Source organism: Lynx rufus, unplaced genomic scaffold (genome assembly GCF_022079265.1).
Source record: "Lynx rufus isolate CCGP_SWC_20201006 ecotype Redwood Valley unplaced genomic scaffold, mLynRuf1.p SCAF_2, whole genome shotgun sequence".
In the NCBI taxonomy this organism is placed as follows: domain Eukaryota; kingdom Metazoa; phylum Chordata; class Mammalia; order Carnivora; family Felidae; genus Lynx; species Lynx rufus.
Genome location: NW_025814834.1, coordinates 147,088,440 through 147,108,636, shown reverse-complemented (window position 1 = coordinate 147,108,636; position 20,197 = coordinate 147,088,440). Strand labels below are relative to the sequence as shown.

At 38.4% G+C, this 20,197-nt stretch overlaps 1 protein-coding gene across 2 annotated transcripts in view; it reads right to left on the bottom strand.

Moving 5' to 3' along the window:
* Positions 1-17,151, bottom strand: part of LOC124515735 (guanylate-binding protein 4-like) — a 37,127-nt gene extending 19,976 nt beyond the window's left edge. The window contains exons 1-7 of one of the 2 annotated variants that reach the window (XM_047084742.1): positions 16,802-17,151; positions 13,133-13,328; positions 11,294-11,421; positions 4,609-4,718; positions 4,203-4,399; positions 2,014-2,259; positions 677-957 (exon numbers count right to left, since the gene is read on the bottom strand). In XM_047084742.1, coding sequence (XP_046940698.1) covers positions 677-957; positions 2,014-2,259; positions 4,203-4,399; positions 4,609-4,718; positions 11,294-11,421; positions 13,133-13,322 — 1,152 coding nt within the window. In that variant the 5' untranslated portion in view covers positions 13,323-13,328; positions 16,802-17,151. The remainder of the gene's footprint in view (positions 1-676; positions 958-2,013; positions 2,260-4,202; positions 4,400-4,608; positions 4,719-11,293; positions 11,422-13,132; positions 13,329-16,801) is intronic. The other variant, XM_047084741.1, reaches the window with a different exon arrangement.
* Between the last annotated feature and the right edge of the window lie 3,046 nt (positions 17,152-20,197).

Here is a 20,197-nt window from a genome sequence, read left to right as displayed (position 1 = left end):
TCTACTGTAGTATGATTAACAGTGACCCAACCATCAATAATAAACAATAGAAAGTTGATTTGTGGCTGGAAGTAGCACTTCCTCAGAGGATTTGGGTTGCTACAAATGGATTTTGTGTACAAAGAAAATCAACCCCCCAGTGCTGACTGAAGAATACTCTGAAGAGAGTTTGGAATCCTTAATGAATTCTTCCAATAGGATTCCAGTATGTGAAGATATAAAAACAGAACTTTTTTCTTTGAACTTGTAAATTGCAATCCAAGGGATTGGATACACCAACAACCTTAATGAACTGGAGGCTCCTCAGAGGCCTGCAGATGAGAACTCAGTCCTGTTGACACCTTGTTCTTAGCCTGTGATACCATGAACAGAGCACAGGACCATTCCACACCAGACTTCTGACCTACAGATTGGTGAGCTTATTCATATTTGTTGTTTTAAACTGGTGAATTCATGGCAATTTTTAATGCAGCAATAGAAAATTAATGAACTGCCTACATTACAGTAAAAGGGTGAACTGTAGCCCTGTAAAGCCCTGTCTCACAACAATCCAGGCTCCTTGTATCATTGTAGAGATGAGCTATTTAATCAAAAATATAGGCTCTAAGCATCATTTCAGAAGGGGAGAAATCAGGAGTGATAAATTACCATGAGGTTTTTACTATAAGACAATTACCATGAGATTTTTCTGGAACTCCTGCTTGTCATCCTTAAAGGAATGCTCCATGAAGACTGCAATGGCTTCCCTCTCGCAGTCTGTATGCACATCCAGCAGCTCCTGGAGCGTGTCTGTGGGGAAGCTCACTCGTTGGGCCATCTGCTCGCTGTAGTGGTCGGCTGCCTTCTGCACGGCCACTGAGTTCTCACGCTGGGCAAGAGCTGTCACCACGTTCTCCAAGCAAGGAACTTCTCCCGTCTTGATGGCATCCACATAGGCTTTCAACAGAGTCTCCAGCCCTGAATAGGCCAGGAAATTTGAGGATAAATAGTGAGGTCTTAATCACTGGCTTCCAGTTTTTATGGAGCATCATCCTGAGATCACAAAAAAAAAACCCCACCTTATTTAGAAGGAAACTTTATTTTCTTCTTTGGGAATCTATTCCTTTCTAACAACATTACTGTTTTCCTGTTCTTTCTTTTATTGTTCTCCATTTCTTCATATTATAATTTAAATTACCAGTTACAACAAATATGCTCATGGGTCACTGGAAAAATAGTTTCCCATTCAATGAGAATAAAAAGAAATAGGTTATATAGGTGAAGTAGTGTATACAAACAAGACCAGATACATAATTTGTGTGGCCCAGGACAAAATAAAAATGTGGGCTCCTAGTTGAAAATGATCAAGAATTCAAAACAGCGACAGACAGATGTCTGGGTGGTTCAGCTGGTTAAGCAACTGACTCTTGATTTCCACTCAGATCATGATCTCATGGTTTAAGCTGAAGCCCCACATCGGATTCTGCACTGACAGCCTGGAATACTCTCTCTCAAAATAAATAAATAAACTTAAACAAAACAAAATAAAACAGAGTCAGAGTATGAGCCCATCTCCACATGGGACTACATAAGTCACATACCCATGAAGCATGTATGCCCTGCATATAAGATTATACATAATCTTCTATCTCAACAGGCTTAAAGGAATGTATAGCTTCCTATTTATGATATGACTCATGTAAGTTTACAAAACATCTACTATATCCTTAAAGACCAGAAGATATCCTATAGGATTTCTCAATCTACAGATGTCCTCTCTTTAACTCCATCTTGCCTTTTTATAACTAGTGAATTAAGGTTCTGAGATATATTAAGTCTCAGCAAACCCTCACATAGGGAGACTAATTAAGAAACATGTATGGATACTTTTCATGGCATGAATATCTGCTTCTCCATAGTCAGTTGACATCTGACAAACAGATGTCAACAAAATTACTGCCAAAGTCAGAGTATACTCAAAGCTCCACCACGCACACTGATACAGAGACATGCTGTGGGACAAAGGAGACTCACGGTTCCCAGTGACAATGATTCCCTCTCGTAGGGTCTTGGTCTTTGTATGAGTGAAAACATAGGTACGGAATTTGTTTGATTGCTCCCGGAAACTACTGTCCAGCTGGTCTTCTGGCACGTTCTCAATATGGGCTAAGAGATTTTTGTCATTTGTAGGCCGGTCAAAGATGAAGCACTTCCGTTTTGGAAAGAACTGTCTGATACACTCTCTGGACATGTTGGAATTTTGGATTTTGGGATTTGTGCCTGCAAAGGTGGAAAAAAGGTGATCACTGAAAGGCAGTCTCCAGGTAAGGGGGTGAGGACTTCACATTTCCAGGAATCTTTGCATCACTGCAGCTCTTATGACTGTAAATCTCCTTTATTCTAATCATGTGTTTTACAAATCAATCTTGGGCTAACATACCAAAGTTAAGGAAAATTCCTTGAACAGAGTTAAGAGTCAAGGGAATACTTCAGGAGAGGAAAGAGAGGCATTCAGCCCAAGAGAAGAACCTTAGGATAGTTTCCTTAGCATTTTTATGGAGTCCCATGGATTAAATACTGAATACATGTTTAGTGATTAAGAAAAGAAGAGTCTGAGGTCCATAAATATAGAGAACAAACTGGTGGTTGCAGAAAGGGTGGGGGTAGGGGAATGAGCAAAATGGGTGAAGGGGAGTAGGAGGTACAGGCTTCATGTTATGGAATGAAGAAGTCATGGGGATGAAAGACGCAGCAGAGGGAATATAGTCAATGGCACTGTAATAGTATTGTATGGTGATAGATGGTAGCTACTCTTGTCATGAGCATAGCATAATGTATAGAGTTGTCACATCACTATGCTCTACACCTGTAACAATATGTGTCAACTATACTTCAATTAAAAAAAAAGAAAAAAAAAGGTCAGAGGTACTTTTCTGATCTTATTATTTCCATGGCAAAAATGAAATAATAGGCCTTGGGACACCTGGGTGGCTCGGTTGGTTGAGCATCTGACTTCAGCTCAGGTCATGATCTCACAGTTCATGAGCTCAAACCCCGCAGGAGGCTCTCTTCTGTCAGTGCGGAGTCCAGTTCAGATTCTTTGTCCTCCTCTCTCTCCGCCCCTCCCCTGCTCGCTCACTCTCAAAAATAAATAAACACCAAAAAAAAAAAAAAAAAAAAAAAAAGAAAAAAGAGAAAAGAAAAGAAAAGAAACATGGGCCTTGAAGTGATGCCAGAACAAACGGATAACATTTTGCTGGGGAAATGTGAGGAAGGAAACAGATGATACCCATGTCAGTAAAGAAAACTTTTATAAGCATAAGCCAAAATCAGATCATACTGCAAATATGTTTAGAGAGTCCTGTAACTGAAATCTCTAAAGTATACATTAATCTCAATGTAATTTGAGACCTCATCATTTCCCTATGTCAGATTAAATTTAGACTTCATAGAACAATTAAGAGCAACTCTATGGCACATATCAGCTGTTTAATAAAGAATAAAGTAATGAAAAAATAAACATAGATACTCCCTATAGATGCCTTCTATTATCCACTCTGCTAAATATAATGTGACAAATTCATAATATTAAAATAGCATATTGTGTAAGGCTACAAAATGAAAAGGATGATGTTATAAGAAAGGTGACATGAAGGACTCAGTTTTACTGGAAAGGTACGTCAACATTTTTTTCTGGACCTGTTAGTGTGGAAAATACCCTTTCTGTGAAGAATATAACTCTCTGGGTACTAGTAAAATATATTTTACTATTAAAATATACTTACTATTTTACTATTCCAATTACCATATTACTATTACTATTATATTTCAAAAATAAAGTAATTAATTTCATTGTGATTTTGTCTAGCAACTTCCAATCTGATTTTTTTTTTTAAAGAAAGAACAGGAAGAACACTTAACAAGCTACAGAAATATGTGGGCCTCAAGAAGTTATAGCACTGATTGCAATCTGGAGATCTTTTTTCATGGCATTAATTAGCATTAAGTTATCTGATCCAAAATGGGGCCCTAAATTTCTTTAGTGACCTTAAGCTTCAATTGCTGGAGATTTTAAAGTAATAATAACCCACAAAACCCAATCACCATTAGCACTGGCTTCAATCCAAATTCAAATAAACATATATGTCAAATGCTGATTGACAGGACTCAGCTGATCCCACCCAGTAAAAAAACCTTCTACCATTTAAGCCATACTCTGAGACCTGGAAGCAGCTTCAAGGCATCCTCCAGGTACTCATCTTCAGTTACGGAGTATCCATTTATCTTCATCTCCAATGTGAAATCTCGTAAAGCCCAAATAAAGTCTGGAAAGAAACTCACAAACTTGGCAGAGTCCTCTACCCCAGTGTAGTCTGAGGAGGACTTTGCCCTGACCAGCTGCGTTAGTTCAGTCATATAGCTGTGGGAACTCAGCTAAGGAAAAAGTACTTTACACCACAATTTCCAGATCTCAGATAGAAATACATTCTATAAACACTGATTTTTGTTCTCGGTGTCCCCTCACCCCCTTCTTCAACCATGACAATTAAGTCACAGGAAAGAGGACAGTCTCAGTTGCCATTCCTGTAAACTCAATAAAACTTGGTTGTTTGGTCCCTGGAAGGATACTGCAGCTGCTCCAGGGCCTGGCTGTTGATGGTGCCCATGCTGTTGTAGATCAAGGTGCTGCTCAGAAGCACAGTCAGGGCAAAGATCCATGAGTCATTCTTAGGGTCTTCCTGAAAAGCACATTGGACAAGGGACTTAGAAGGCTGCTCTTTATTCATTAATTCATTTTTCATTCATTCAGCTTTTCATTCATTATTTTGTCACTATATATTGCTGAACAGTATGGCAAAGAATACAAGTTTTGAAGACCATCATAAATTCAACCTCATTTTGAGTATTAATACAATCCCCTCTCAGAGCCTCAGTATCCTAAGCTATTAAAAGAAGTGAATGACATGGTCAATATGTGTAGAATGTTTAATGCAGTGCCTAGAAGATAGTAGGTATACAATGTGAGCAATTATTCCTCTAACAAATTTTTCTTCATGTTGTCTGTATTTGCAACACAAATGTTGTTCAACAACTACTCTTTAGGCACCTACAAATGCCAGACACTGCATTTGGCTGTATGGATGAAAAGATCCACATGAGATTCCCTGAACTCAAGATGACTTTATGAAGGGACAGATAAACATATCAACATATAAATGTAACCGAGATTACAATCTCTCGCATGGAAACAAGTATTGTACAACTTCAGAGCATATCTGCCAGGGATATGATGGATATATGATGAAATCTGGTGCACTTCAAAGAGTTGATAGAATGTCGACATGTAGATTTGAAGGGATCATGCAGCTTGCCAAGACAGAATTATTAGAAAGTGCAGATCCTGAAAAACTGTTACAAAGTTACTTCTGTTTGACTGAAACAATGAGTAGGGGTGCAGATATGGAAGACAAAGCTAAAATTAAGATTCAGGGCAAGACCTGAAGTTCTCTGAAGACCAAGAAAACAGGGTCAGATATCTCAAATCACTCCACAATTCTAGCATTAGCCATTGGTTCTCCTGCCATCAGTTTACAGTATGGTATACTTTGTTGCCTTGTACAAATGCAGTATCTGCATTCTATACTTACCAGACTTGATCTTGAAGACTAGAACACTTTTTCATATTTTTGGGAAAATTATTTCTTCAAGTCCTTATTTCATTATCCCTAAAACTAATCAAATTTAGATTTTTTTTTTTTAAAGCAGGACTTGAGCCAAAAAACAATCTATTTAAATCTCAGGAAAATCATTTTGGCTTTTTTATTTGTTTGCATTTTCTTTTTTCTTTTTAAAATCTATTTTAGTTAGTTAACATACAGTAGAATTTTGGTTTCAGAAGTAAAATTCAGTGATTCATCACTTACATACAACACCCAGTGCTCATCCCAACAAGTGCCCTTCTTAATGCACATCGCCCATTTAGCTCATCCCCCATCCACCTCTTTCCATCAACCCTCAATTTGTTCTCTACCATTAAGAGTCTCTTGTGGATTGTGGGGCACCTGGGAGGCTCAGTTGGTTAAGCACCTGACTTTGGTTCAGGTCATGATCTCATAGTTTGTGGGTTGAGCCCAGTGTTGGGATCTGTCTAGATCCTGGACCCTGCTTCAGATTCTGTCTCTTTCTCTCTCTCTCTCTCTCTCTCTCTCTGTCTCTCCACAGCTCCCACTCTGTTGCTCTCTCTTTCAAAAATAAATAAACATTTAAAAAAAAAAGACTTCTGGTTTGTTAACCTTTCTTCTTTCTCCCCACCCTTCCCTTCATCTGTTTTGTTTCTTAAATTCCACATGAGTGAAATCATATATTTGTCTTTCTTGGACTGACTTATTTCCCTTAGCATAATACATTCTAGCTCCATTCACATCATTGCAAATGGGAGGATTTCCCTTTTTTGATGGCCAAGTAATATTCTGTTGTATATACACACCACATCTTCTTTATCCATTCATCTTTCGGTAGACATGTGGGCTTTTCCCCTTGTTTGGCTATTGTTGATAATGCTGCAATAAACACTGGGTGCATGTACCCCTTTGAATCTGTATTTCTTTATCCTTTCAGTAAACATATAATAGTGCAATTGCTAGATTGTGAGGTAGTTCTATTTTTAGTTTTTTGAGGAACCTCCAAACTGTTCTCCAGAATGGCTGCACCAGTTTGCATTCCCACTAACAGTGCAAGAGGGTTCCCCTTTCTCTGCATCCTCACCAATACCTGGCATTGTTTCTTGTGTTGTTAATTTTAGTCATTCAGTCAGGTGTGAGGTGGCATCTCACTGTGTTTTTGATTTGTATTTCCCTAATGATGAGTGTTGTTGCGTTTCTTTTCATGTGTCTGTTAGCCATCTGGATGTTTTCTTTGGAAAAGTGTCTATTCATGTCTTCTGCCCATTTCTTAACTGGGGTGTTTGTTTCTTGGGTGTTGAGTTTGATAAGTTCTTCATGTATTTTGGATACTTTATCAGATATGTCATGTGCAAATATTTTCTCCCTTTCCGTAGGTTGCCTTTTAGTTTTGCTGATTGTTTCCTTTGCTGTGTAGAAGCTTTTGTATTTGATGAAGTCCCAAGAGTTCACGTTTGCTTTTGTTTCCCTTGCCTTCAGTAATGTGTCTAGTAAGAAGTTGCTCCAGCCAAGGTCAAAGAAGTTGCTGCCTGTTTTCTCCTCTAGGATTTTGAAGGTTTCCTGTCTCACATTTAGATCTTTCATCTATTTTGAACTTATTTTTGTGTACGGTGTAGGAAAGTGGTCCAATTTCATTCTTCTGCATGTTGTCATTCAGTTTCCCCAACACCATTTGTTGAAGAGGCTGTCTTTTTTTCCATTGGATATTCTTTTCTGCTTTGTCAAAGATGAGTTGACTATATAGCTGTGGGTCCATTTCTGGATTTTCTATTCTGTTCCATTGATCTATGTGTCTGTTTTTGTGCCAGTATCGTACTGTCTTGATGACTACAGCTTTGTAATATAGCTTGAAATCCAGAAATGTGATGCCTCCAATTTTTTAATTTTTCAGGATTACTTTGGCTATTCAGGGTCTTGGTGGTTCCATACAAATTTTAGGATTGTTTGATCTAGCTCTGCAAAGAAAGCTGGTGTTATTTTGATAGGAATTGCATTAAATCTGTAGATTGCTTTGAGAAGTGTAGACTTTTTTTTTTTTTGAGTTGTGTAGACATTTTAACAATGTTTTTTCTTCTAATCCATGAGCATGGAATTGTTTTTCCATTTCTTTGTGTCCTCTTCAATATCTTTCATAAGTCTTCTACACTTTTCAAAGTACAGAACTTTTACCTCCTTAGTTAGGTTTATTCCTAGGTTTTTTATTGCTTTTGGTACAATTGTAAATGGGACTGATTCCTTGATTTGTCTGTGTTTCATTATTCGTGCTTCGTTATTTTTGTTCTCTGACTGCTGAGGTTAAGACTTACAGAACTATGTTAAATAGTAATGGTGAGAGTGGACATCTTTGTCTTGTTCCTGACTATAGGTAAAAGGCTCTCAATTTTCCCCCATTGATGATCATTCTTTCATATATGGCCTTTATGATGTTGAGGTTCCCTCTAAACCTACTTTGTTGAGTTTTTGTTTTATCAAGAATTGATGCTTTATTTTATCAAATGCTTTTTATACATTTATTGATAGGTCCATATGGTTCTTATCCTTTATTTTATTAATGTGGTATATCACACTGATTGATTTACAAATATTGAACCAGCCCTTCAGCCCAGGAATAAATCCCACTTGACTGTGGTGAATAATTCTTTTAATGTACTGTTAAATTCAATTTGCTAGTATCTTATTGAGAATTTTTGCATCCATATTCATCAGGGATATTGGCCTGTAATTCTTCCAATTCTCTTTGTCTGGTTTTGGAATTAAGGTAATGCTGCTTCACAGAATGAGTCTGGAAGTTTCTGTTCCAGTTCTACTTTTTGGAACAGTTTGAGAAGAATAGGTATTAACTCTTCTCCCTCTTTCCCTCCCTTACTCCCTCCCTTCATTACATCCTTTTGTATTAACTCTTTTTTAAATGTCTTATAGAATACCCCTGGGAAGCCATCTGGCCCAGGACTCTTGTTTTTTCAGAGCTTTTTTAAAAAAAAATTTTTTTTTTAATGTTTATTTATTTTTGAGACAGAGAGAGACAGAGCATGAACAGGGGAGGGTCAGAGAGAGAGGGAGACACAGAATCTGAAACAGGCTCCGGGCTCCGAGCTGTCAGTACAGAGCCCGATGCGGGGCTCGAACCCACGGACCACGAGATCATGACCTGGGCCGAAGTCGGACGCTCAACCGACTGAGCTATCCAGGCGCCCCTGGAAGCTTTTTGATAACTGATTCAATTTCTTTTCTGGTTACGGGTCTGTTCAAATTTCCTATTCCTTCCTATTTTAGTTTTGGTAATTTGTGAGTTTCTAGGTATGTCCATTTCTTCCAGATTTCCCAGTTTGTTGACATATAATTTTTCAAAGTATTCTCTTATAATTGTATTTCTGTGGTGTTGGTTGTGATCTCTCCTCTTTCATTTGTGATTTTATCTATTTGGATCCTCTCTCTTTTCTTGTTGAGAAATCTGGCTAGAGGTTTATCAATTTTGTTTATTCTTTCAAAGAACCAGCTCTTAGTTTCATTGATCTGTTATACTGCATTCTTTTGTTTCTGTATCATTTATTTCTGTTTTAATCTTTAACATTTCCCTTTTTCTGCTGGATTTAGGCTTTATTTGCTGTTTCTTTTCTAACTTCTTTAGGTTTAAGTTAAAATTGTATATTTGGTACCTTTCTTGCTTGTTGAGATAGGCCTGAATTGCAGTATACTTTCCTTATAGGACTGCCTTTGCTGCATCCCAAAGGGTTTGGACTGTAATGTTCTCATTCATTCTCTAGTAGGATGTTTTTTACCTTCCATGTATTTAAGGGCTTTCCAAATTTTTACTTGTGGTTGACTTCAAGCTTCATGGCATTGTGATCTGAAAATATGCATGGTATGATTTTGATCTTTTTGTACCTATTGAGGGCTGATTTGTGACCCAGTATGTGATCTATTTTGGAGAATGTTCCATGTGCACTTGAGAAGAATGTGTATTCTGCTGCTTTAGGATGGAATGTTCTGAATATATCCAGTCATCCAGTCCAATCCAGTGTGTCATTCAAAGCCACTGTTTTCTTGTTGATTTTCTGCTTAGGTATCTGTCCATTGTTGTAAGTGGGGTATTAAATTCCCCTACTATTATTGTATTATTATCAATGAGTTTCTTCATGTTTGTAATTAATTGATTTACATATAATGGGTGCTCAAGTTTGGGGGCATAAATATTTACAATTGTGAGATGTTCTTGATGGATACACTCCTTAATTATGATATAATGCCCTTTATCTCTTGTTATAGTCTCTGTTTTAAAATCTAGTTTGTTTGATATAAGGATGGCTATTCCAGCTTCCTTTTGACACCTAGTAGTATGATAGATGGCTCTCCATCCCCTCACTTTCAATCTGCAGGTGTCTTTAGGTCTAAAAATGAGTCTCTTATTGGCAGCATATAGATGGATCTTGTTTGTTTGTTTTTTAATCTATTCTGATACCATGTATCTTTTTATTGGAGTAGTTAGTCCATTTACATTCAGAGTGATTACTGAAAGATATGAATTTAGTGTCATTGTGTTACACCTATAGAATTGGTGTTTCTGGTGATGTTCTTTGGTCCTTTGTAGTCTTTATTGCTTTGGTCTTCTTTTCTTTTTTTTTTTTTCTCCCCTCAGAGTCCCCCTTAAAATTTCTTGCAGGGTTGGTTTAGTGGTCACAAAATCCTTCTTTAGTTTTTGTTTGTCGGGGAAACCCTTTATCTCTCCTTCTATTCTGAATGACAGCTTTGCTGGATAAAGAATTCTTGGCTGCATATTTCATTTTGGTTTTATACTGAAGTTATCGAGAACTTTAAAGCTGAGCACAAAAACTCTGAATACTTTTTCCCCACAATTATGGAAAACAGGTATTTACCATTGCTACTTGAATACAGACTCAGAATAATGTAAAATAAAATGGAGAAACAATTTGTTTCACTTAATATTTAAAAACAAAATACTAAGATTATCTCAGGTAAAATAATTTCAGTGGGTCAAGGTCATTCTTTTATAGAAGTTAGAGAAGAGGTAATCTCCAAAAGTAGAGACTTTAACTAAAACCCTTCATCAATGCTTCTGGTGTAGCTGAAGCTTTGTCTGAAGAGGATTTAAATAAATTATTTTACCAAAACCCTATTTAACAGCTCCTACTTCTAACTCCATCATTCCCACACACTTGAACTGGTAGTTTCCACTGGTCTCACGGGTTACAGTTTAGACATTACTTCTAGGAATCTTTCTCCAAGCCATATGACTGGATTACTGCCTACATCTATGCATAGCACCCTGTACTGGTCACATTGTGTACATGTTGTCTCCCCAGCTAGGCTCTAGCCATTTGCCTTATTTACTGTAGTGTCTGTTGTACTTAGCACAGAGTCCTGAAATTCAGCTGTTTGGTTAAGTATTTATTAAACTGTATGTTTATCCAACTGTTACAGTAAGAAGATGTTGTTCTAATATACCCAAATATTTGAGCTGACCAAGGAATTAAGGGGACTTTTTCCATGGGAAAAATAATTTAGTCTCATATTCATAATTGGATTTATAGCTTGTAGGAATAGGTAACACAATTTGAATTGAGGTAGCAAATGGATTACAGTCAAGAGCAGATTCCCTCATGACTTTTCCTTACCTTTTCCAAGTTACTTAGACCCTCAGTGTCCAGAAGGACCAGGGTGTGGTTCAGCTTAGAGGGGTGGGGTACACACCACATCCAAATACCCTTGGTTGTAGACCTCACTGTGGAACCCAGGGGGAAGCCTAAAAGAGAAGAGGGGAAAGCAACATGGATGTATGGGGATCCTTAGAGTTTAGTGGACTGAGGTTCAACACCTAGTGAAGCTGAGCAAAAAAGAAGGTAAGATATTTGGAATGTACTGGCTGCCTGGTCTACATAGAAAGAAATGAGTAATGACTAATGGGACCAGAGGAAGATTCTCCTAAAAACCAGTAAGAACTAAAAAAGACAACTCAATTACAATTTTTAAAAAGACTTGAGTAGGCATTTAATAAAATAGGAAATACAAATGGCAAATAATATGTGAAAGGGTGCTCAACCTTATTTATAGTGAGGCACATGCCATACAATCAAATAGTTATCACAACAGTAAAAAGTTAAACATTTTTCTTAGGATGTGGGAATTCTTAATTGCTGCTAATAAATATGTAGCTTGAATAGAGAGTTGAAAAAGCCATTGATATTATCTGGAAATCCTGAAGAAACACATACTCTTTGATACAGAGATTCCACTTCAGGATATATTATTTAAAAGAAATCTGTGTACATGTGTATCAGGATAAAATTATAAGAAATCTAAGACAACTCTGTTCATAAAAAATAAAAGATACTATAATGCAGTGAGATAAGGAAATACAGCTACATGCTAAAAAATGTATAAATCTTATAAAATTCTTGTTGAGCAAAAGAAGCCATCAGAGAATACATAAAATTTAATTCTATTTATATCAACTTTAAAAGCAAGCCAAGATAAAGTGTGCTTTAGAAATGCAAACATAGACTAGAATGCCTGGGTGGCTCAGTCAGTTAAGTGTCTGACTTTGGCTCAGATCATCATCTTGTGGTTTGTGAACTCGAGCCCTGTGTCAGGCTCTGTGCTGATAGTTCAGAGCCTGGAGCCTGCCTCGGATTCTGTGTCTTCCTCTCTGTCTGCCCTTTTCCTACTCATGCTTTGTCTCTCTCTCAAAAATAAATAAAAACGTTAAAAAAATTTTAAAAATGCAAACATAGACTACAAAACCATTTTTTAAAAGTAAAGAAGGAAGTATCATGAAAATAAAAATATTGTTTAGCGCTAGTGAGAATGTGAGAGCGTATGACTTGTGCCTTTGACAATGATTTATTTTTTTACTCAAGTCACGATTACACAAGTGTTCACTTTATTTACTTTATTGTACATTGTATTTTAGGCACTCTTTTGTATGTGTTATAGTTTACATATTTGTAAAAACTAAAAAAAGAGAGAGAGAGAAGGGGTTATAACATATGAAAATCTGTTATGACATGGAGCAGAAAAATAAAATGGTAGCTCTATGGAGATACAGAATAAAAAAGATTTTTCCCTTTTCCCTTCCTTCCTTTCCTCAACTTTAAAAAGCAGGAAATATTAAACTACATTTGAAGCTTCTTGGAATGACATTATAGTTTTGGCAGAAGTGATGCAGGGGAAAGAAATAAAGTAGTAGCAGAGGCTGAACTTCTGAGCAAAAGAGTGGATGGAATCCAGGGGACTAGTGAGGTTAGTCTTTGATAGGGTGTGGAAAATGGTTCTTCATTATTGGAGAAGAGAGGTTTTATGGACAGATGGGGTCAAGGTTGTTAATTAGATGGTAAATATTACAAATTTTCTTCATTGGGCAGAGTCAGCCTTTTCCTTAAGATGATATCAGAAGAGGCCAACCTGCAGTCTCACTGGTTCCGAGCAAATGGGCCCCATCCCAAGACAACACTCACCATGGTTCTGTCCTGCCAGGCAGTTCATCAGGTAGGATTTTCCGGTCCGATACAGCCCTACAATGCCCACCACCACCACAGGCTGAGCAATCTTATTAAGAATCTGTAATGCTTCTGGATTCAGGTTCAGCTGCTCTTCCTGGTTTTCCACTAGACAAATGGGTGCCATCATGATGGGTTCAGTTGCCATGGTAACCTGCAACCCAGAAGAGCCTCTCAGTGGAATGGAAGATTCCAAAGTCATCTTTAGTGGTTATTCAAGGAACATGCATATTTACTTCATACTTTTTGTACATTTCGAAGGGAAAAGTATACAGCCTGGAATTGGCAAATCACAGACCTTTTCCTCCGGCATACTCATAATCCCTAGTGAAATCAATGATGGCACAAACATACTATTTGTCTCCAATGACTCAGTTCTCTAAAAATAATATTCTTGTTCATGAATCCCTCTGCAAGAAAAGCCTTGGTAAAAAAACAAAATCCCTGAAATTTAAAGAATTTTATCTTTTCTTATGAGATGAAGTAATGACACTATAGATACCTAAGCTAAAAGATTGGTAGAGGCTTTATGGTCAGTCAGTAGCAAAAGTAGGAGGTAAATAGTAATCTCACTGTACTACCTACTCCAAAAACTTACCTGTCAGAATTAACTTCCTCAAATATACATTTAAAAAATATGTAAGTTTCTTGATGGAGAAAGAGTAAGCGTTCTGAACAGACAGCATGATCTAAACAGACGCTGTTTTTCCTGCGTCATCATCAAGCCACTGATCTATTTCCAGACCAACTCATCTATTTACAGGGTGTGTGTCTCATACGAAACTTCAGTTCATCTCATATCCAGTCTAATTTATTACATAATTCATTACCTAAACATCTAATCCATTATATATTTGATAAACCTGATGCCATGCTCAATGCTGGGGATATAAAAATGAGTAAGATAGAGTCCCAACCTTCAAAGTGTCTTAGAATCTTATCAGCTAGCCTTTCATTCACCTGTGAGCGATAGAAAAGTCCTAGAAAACCATTGCTTAAAAAGCTCAAAGTGTACTACTCTTTCTCACAAGTGTACAAAGATTAAGATTATACTTCACAAAGTCATCAGGGGCACTGGTTCCTTGTATTTCTTGCTTAACTATCTTTACATCTTTCTTTTTTTTTTTTAGGGGTGGGGAGGGGCAAAGAGACAGGAAGAGAAAGAATCTCAAGCAGGCTCCATGCCCAGCATGGAACCCAACAGGGGGCTCAATCTCGCAACCAGGAGATCACGACCTGAGCCGAAATCAAGAGTCAGGTGCTCAACCGACTGAGTCACCCAGGCACCCCTGCTTAGCTGCCTTTTAACAATGCCACCTCATAGTATAAGCTGACTCACCATCACATGTGCCTTCTATCCAGCAGAAGAAGAAAAGAGGAAGGACTCTGGGTCACCTTCCTTCAAGGATATCTCCTGGATAATTGATCATGTACACATCACTTTAGCTCAGATTCTAGTTCCTGTAATTATATCTCAAGAGCTTATGGTATTTTGGAAAAGATGGGCAATAATCACTTATTGCAGCATAAGTAGAAAAGTGCCATAATAGACATCTGCACAGGATGGTGTCCAAGTGAAGGAGGAGTGACATGAGAGAACAGTAAAGAATGGAGCTCTCTCTTAAAGCAGAACAGAAATACCTTTATAGTGACTAGAGAAAGATATAGTTCCAGGATTTATTTAACTGGAAGAAAAGGACATTTCTAGGCTTTATAACGTTTTATTTTTGTTTATAGGCTTACAGAGAAACGAGCCAGTAGTGTGGATGTTTGAGGTTCTGTCCAGATCTGACAGAGTCCCACATGTGGGAAAGTTTGAATATTTTCCTCTCAGTGAGTAGAGTGTTTCATGAGACAAAGAGACAGAGATTAGTCATGGAGCTTTGACTGTCCCTTTATTTTTGTTATGACAGTGTTGAACAATAGTGTTCCATACTGTTTCCAGCTCTCTGTCCAAGGTGGGGTTTCTCTGACAGTCATTCAGGCTGTCCTGGAGCACACGAAGAAGACACTCTCATGCTCAGGAGAGAGGTATGCATACCATTCCTGTACCATCATTGTGAGTACGTGTAATACTTAAACACAATCCTGTCTCATCTGGGACAGACTAATGCCAACACGTAACAACAACTCTTACCTCATTTGAGACACTAAATGAAATATTAAAGAGCAACTAAGCATAATTTCAGGATAAGGAATACTTTTTTGTATACTTCTCAACATTCTATTTTGTCTCTATATTCTGTGAAATTAGACATTGTCCATTTATTTCTTGCAGTAAACAAAAAATTATTAATTGCGCAACAAATAATCATGGACTTTTAGCTTATAAAACAAAGCTGCCTGAAGGCATTGATGACAGAGAAGTACAACTAATATTAGCTCTAGTACAACTAATATTAGAGTAGGAACAAGAGTGACAACTGAAGAGAGGCACCATGATATATTGTGTTTAGAGCCTAAGTGCCTGGGTTCAAATATTGGATCCATTCTTTATGAGCTGTTGGACCACCAAAAAAATACTTACTCTCTTTGTGCCTATTTCTTTTTTACTAGTATTCTCATAACATTGGACTACTAATGGTGACTACATCACAGGCCATTGGGAGTATTAAATAATTCATGACATTTATGGCAACCTAAATCCATAGCTGGTAAATTGTAACTCCTATGTAAGTAAAACTAAGTATCTGACAAGATAGGAAAGGTAGAATTCCAAATTCATGTGAAGGACCATTTTGGACAGACACAGTGACACTTCTCTCATCCAGGAGTTAATGTGAATGTGAAGCGGACACCGACAGAAAGCAGGACTGAGATGTCCAAGCTAACATGATTTTAAATCCAAATTAAATAAATAGAACGAGATAGTTCTATCAGAAGGAGTTAGATGGTCAATAGTTCCCAAAAGTTACTGTCTATAAGAATCATCTGAAATAATGGTAAAAATGTCCAAAATCTACATTTTCAACAAATACCATAAGATATTCTGATGCAGTTTGTGCATGGAACACACATTTATAAACAGTGCAAAAGAAACAGTGTTAAACCTTAGAATTATTTTTAACAATTGATTAGCGTAAGTGAGACTGAATTACTCCATACATCTCTGCTGTAGGTATGTATTAAATATGACTAGCACAAACATGCGCAAGAGACAAACTTCTGGGATAGAAGCTGTAGGGGTGATAAGGCTCAGCCTGCCTGTTTTCCCCGGCGCCCAGCAGGGGGCAGGCAGGACACAGCGGAGGAGGGAGGGGCTGCCCGGAGGGAGCGACCCCACCCGGCGTCCCTGCGAGGAGGGGTCGGGGGTCTGTCCGCCAGCCAGCCGGAGGAAGGTTACGGCCCCCCCTTCCGCAGCCACGGCGGCCCGCACGGGTCCTTTTCCCGCGCCGGGCTCCCCGGGACGCCCGAGGGGGAGCGGCGCCTCCCGGGACGGCGGCGCGCGCGCGCCGTCGCCCCCCAGGCGCCCGCGTGGACGCGCACTCGCTGAGTGGCGGGAGCAAAGCGCCCGGCGCCGGCCTCCCGCTGCCTTCCCGCGGGCGGCGCGGAGCCTGCGCCTGGGCCTGTGTTGTTAGTCTGGTAGCCGAAGCGCGCGCGGAGAGCCGGGTTTAGGAGCGAACTTACGTGGCGCTGGCGCTGCGGTCAGGGGACAAGTTCTCAGCAGTTCTCGCTCGCCCCTCGCGCGCTCCGCCAGCGTCTGGTTCCTCAGGAAACTGTTCCCTTTGGAAGCAGGAGAGCCGCCGGATATTACAGCCATGCAGGCATGGGTGGGGATGGGGAGGACAGAAATCGAAAGCATTTTTCCTCCGGTTCTGACTGCGGGGGTCTTCGCTTGTTTTGCCGAGGCGGGAGAGCGCGCGTGTGAGGGGAGGCGCGGCAGGTGCGTGCGGTTCCTGCGCCGGCGTTTGGAAGCCTATAGGCGCCGCCTGCGCAGTGGGCTCCCCGGCCTCCGCGGGAGGAATGTGGGCGCAGTGGCGGCCCCGCGGCAGCTTTTCTCCGTGCGGAGCCTTGTCAGGCGACAGCTTTGTTTGTTGTTTTGTTCTTTAATTTTTACGTGCTCTTTTCTTCCTCCCCCACTTTAAAAGAACTACTCTTGTTAGTATTATAAGTATTCTTAAAAAAAAAAGTATTCTTTTCATAACAAAAATACGCGTATTGGTGAGCGTGTGTGTGTGTGTGTGTGTGTGTGTGTATCCCCCAAAACTATCATCCCCAAATAATCACAAGTATTTTGTTCCAATTCTTGCAGTTAGTTTTTTCTCTGTTTTTCTACCATGTGGGTAGATTGGGGGTGGGGGCCTTTTGTTTATATAATTTGGGGTTCTAAATAAAGTAGTAGAAAAATACGAAGTCAACAATGAATTCTCATTAAAAGTAAAGCAAAGAAGTCATAACCAACATCACATTTTAAAAGTATGGCGAATGAATGCTACAAGCATTTTCAGAAATTTCAGGATGGCTTAAAAACACATTAATAGTGTCAATTCTATCTTCACCGTTGTATTTGTGTGAAATTGGCTCTTTGACAATAACAGTGGTAAAAGCTAAGTACGGCCCTGATGGTTGTGCATTCACTTTTTATACAATATCAAAAATCTTGTTAAACTAACAAAAGTTAAATTGGTGTTAAATTATCAAAATATAGCACTGATATGGCAATCAAAACTGGTAAATATCAGAAAATAAAATTTCATATTGAAAATTTTAAATCCCCCTTTTTCCTTTCGTGTGTAATGTAATGCTAACATTCTTTTTAACCAATCATATTTTTATGGGAAATTTGTCTTTCAGTATAAACTTATATATTGTCCTTCCTATTATTGTACAAAAATTTACCCATATTTATATGACCTTGGTGAAATTGGATGTGCTTTTAAAATTTTCCTTCCTTGATATTATTAAAATTGGATGATAATATTTTTTTTCCTCACTTGAGGTACATTTTACTGGTATATATAATTCAAATGTAGGACCCATTGCTATTGGATTTTTAAAGAGCAAATCAAAGTTCTCACTCTTGGTGGATCTTGGGGGCAAATATAACATAAAGTAAGATGTGGTGGGTGTTAAGTAGTGTTACAGATGAACTGTTTGGTTGTCTACAACAGCAACAATTCATTATATTCAGAAGGATTTTAGATGGCCTTAGGAGGTGGCATTACTTTTAGATCTTGAGGAATGACTCAGATTTCATCAAAGAAAGACTGGACAAAATGCTTTTGTTGTTGTTGTTCAGAGAGAGAGAGCATACATGAGCAGTGGGGAGAGGTAGAGGAAGAGGGAGAAAGAGAGAATCTTAAGCAGGCTCCACACTCAGCGTGAAACCAGTCTTGGGATTTGATCTAATGACCCTGAGACCGTGAACTGAGCCAAAATCAAAAGTTGGACACTTAAACTGACTGAGCCACCCAAGCAACCCAAAATGCATTTTAAAACAAAGGAAGGAAATGAACAAATATACAATGGTTATGAGCAATGCTAGGAATGATTCAGGGTTTATTATAGCCAGAGATTGAAAGGTCACTTGGGATCTGGGTCATGATCTTTAATCCAGAGGCAGGTAAAATCTTGAGTGTTATCAGACATGCTTTAGAGTTGTATGTAAATTCCATCATCCATCCCTCTGAGAGAAGGAAAAAAGACAATGAAGTGGGAGTACTGGAGATAGAGATCATTTTGGAGGCTGTTGGACTATTTAAAGACATGTTACAGCCCTTCCACTGTAAGTTTGTATGGAAACATTGTTCCACAGGATCATTCAGTGATATAGACTCCTTCCTCTACCACTAAGGTGTTGTAGTCATTTGTAAGGTCAAACATTGATGGCTAACATATCTGTGAGCCTACAATAGGAGGGAAAAGAGACTGGTGGATTATAAACTCAAAGTTCTCTGGCCCAGACTCTCAAATGACAGACATATACTTCTGCACCTATTTCAGATACAAACATAATCTAATTATAGCTGAAAGAACAGTCAGAAAAGTATAATCTCTAGCTGTACTGTTATGAGATCATCTTATACCATAGAATCTTACAATATTTAAAGCTGTGAAGTCTGTTATAATGCCAAAAGTATATGCAACAATATCAGAAACAGATTTTTTTTAAGTCCTAAAATTAAAGTTGGCCATTTTGAGAGTGGAACCCAAGCTGAGCTAAGAACATCATTCTTTTTATACCATCCATGTATGACGTAATTTCCTCAATGGCACACTGAAACATCCCAACATCCTCCCACTCTCAATCTTACAATATTACGTTTTTTACAGCAAAATGTTTTTATTAGTATTTAGCAATGAAAGAAAAAAATAAATTTAGAGTTTTTCTTCCAGTTTTTCTTGCTTATAATTGTTTCAAGGCAAAAAATCTTTTATAATTGTATTTTGGAGCATAATACTGGCAAAGGAAGAGTTGTTAAAATTTTCCTGAACTGATGGAGTTTAAATGAGGCTTCGTTTAACATAGATGAAGGTTTTTTTTTCATTTTGTATTCATTTGTATCCAAAAAAGTAGCTTATCATGTTATTTTAGCTTTTTTTTTTTTTTTTTGGCACGTACTATACCAGCTTTTGAAGTTACTGGAAGTTCTTAGGAAAAGTTTCATTGTAACATCCTGCTACACATTGTGAAAGAACAAAGAGTTATGGATGTACCAGCCCTTCCGGAGAGCACAGATGTGAAGGAGTTTGAGTTCTGATATCTGCCTAAGGCAATTTTTAGGTGAAAAACACATGTGTGTTGATTGTTCTTACTCTTAAATTTTTTTAATTTTTAAAAAATTTTTTTTAATGTTTATTTGTTTGTGAGACAGAGACAGAGCATGAAGGGGAGAGGGTCAGAGAGGGAGACACAGAATCCGAAACAGGCTCCAGGCTCTGAGTTATGAGCACAGAGCCCAACATGGGGTCGAACTCACAAACCGTGAGATCATGACCTGAGCCAAAGTCGGACGCTTAACCAACTGAGCCACCCAGGCGCCCCAACTCTTAAATTTTTTTAATGTTTATTTTTGAGACAGA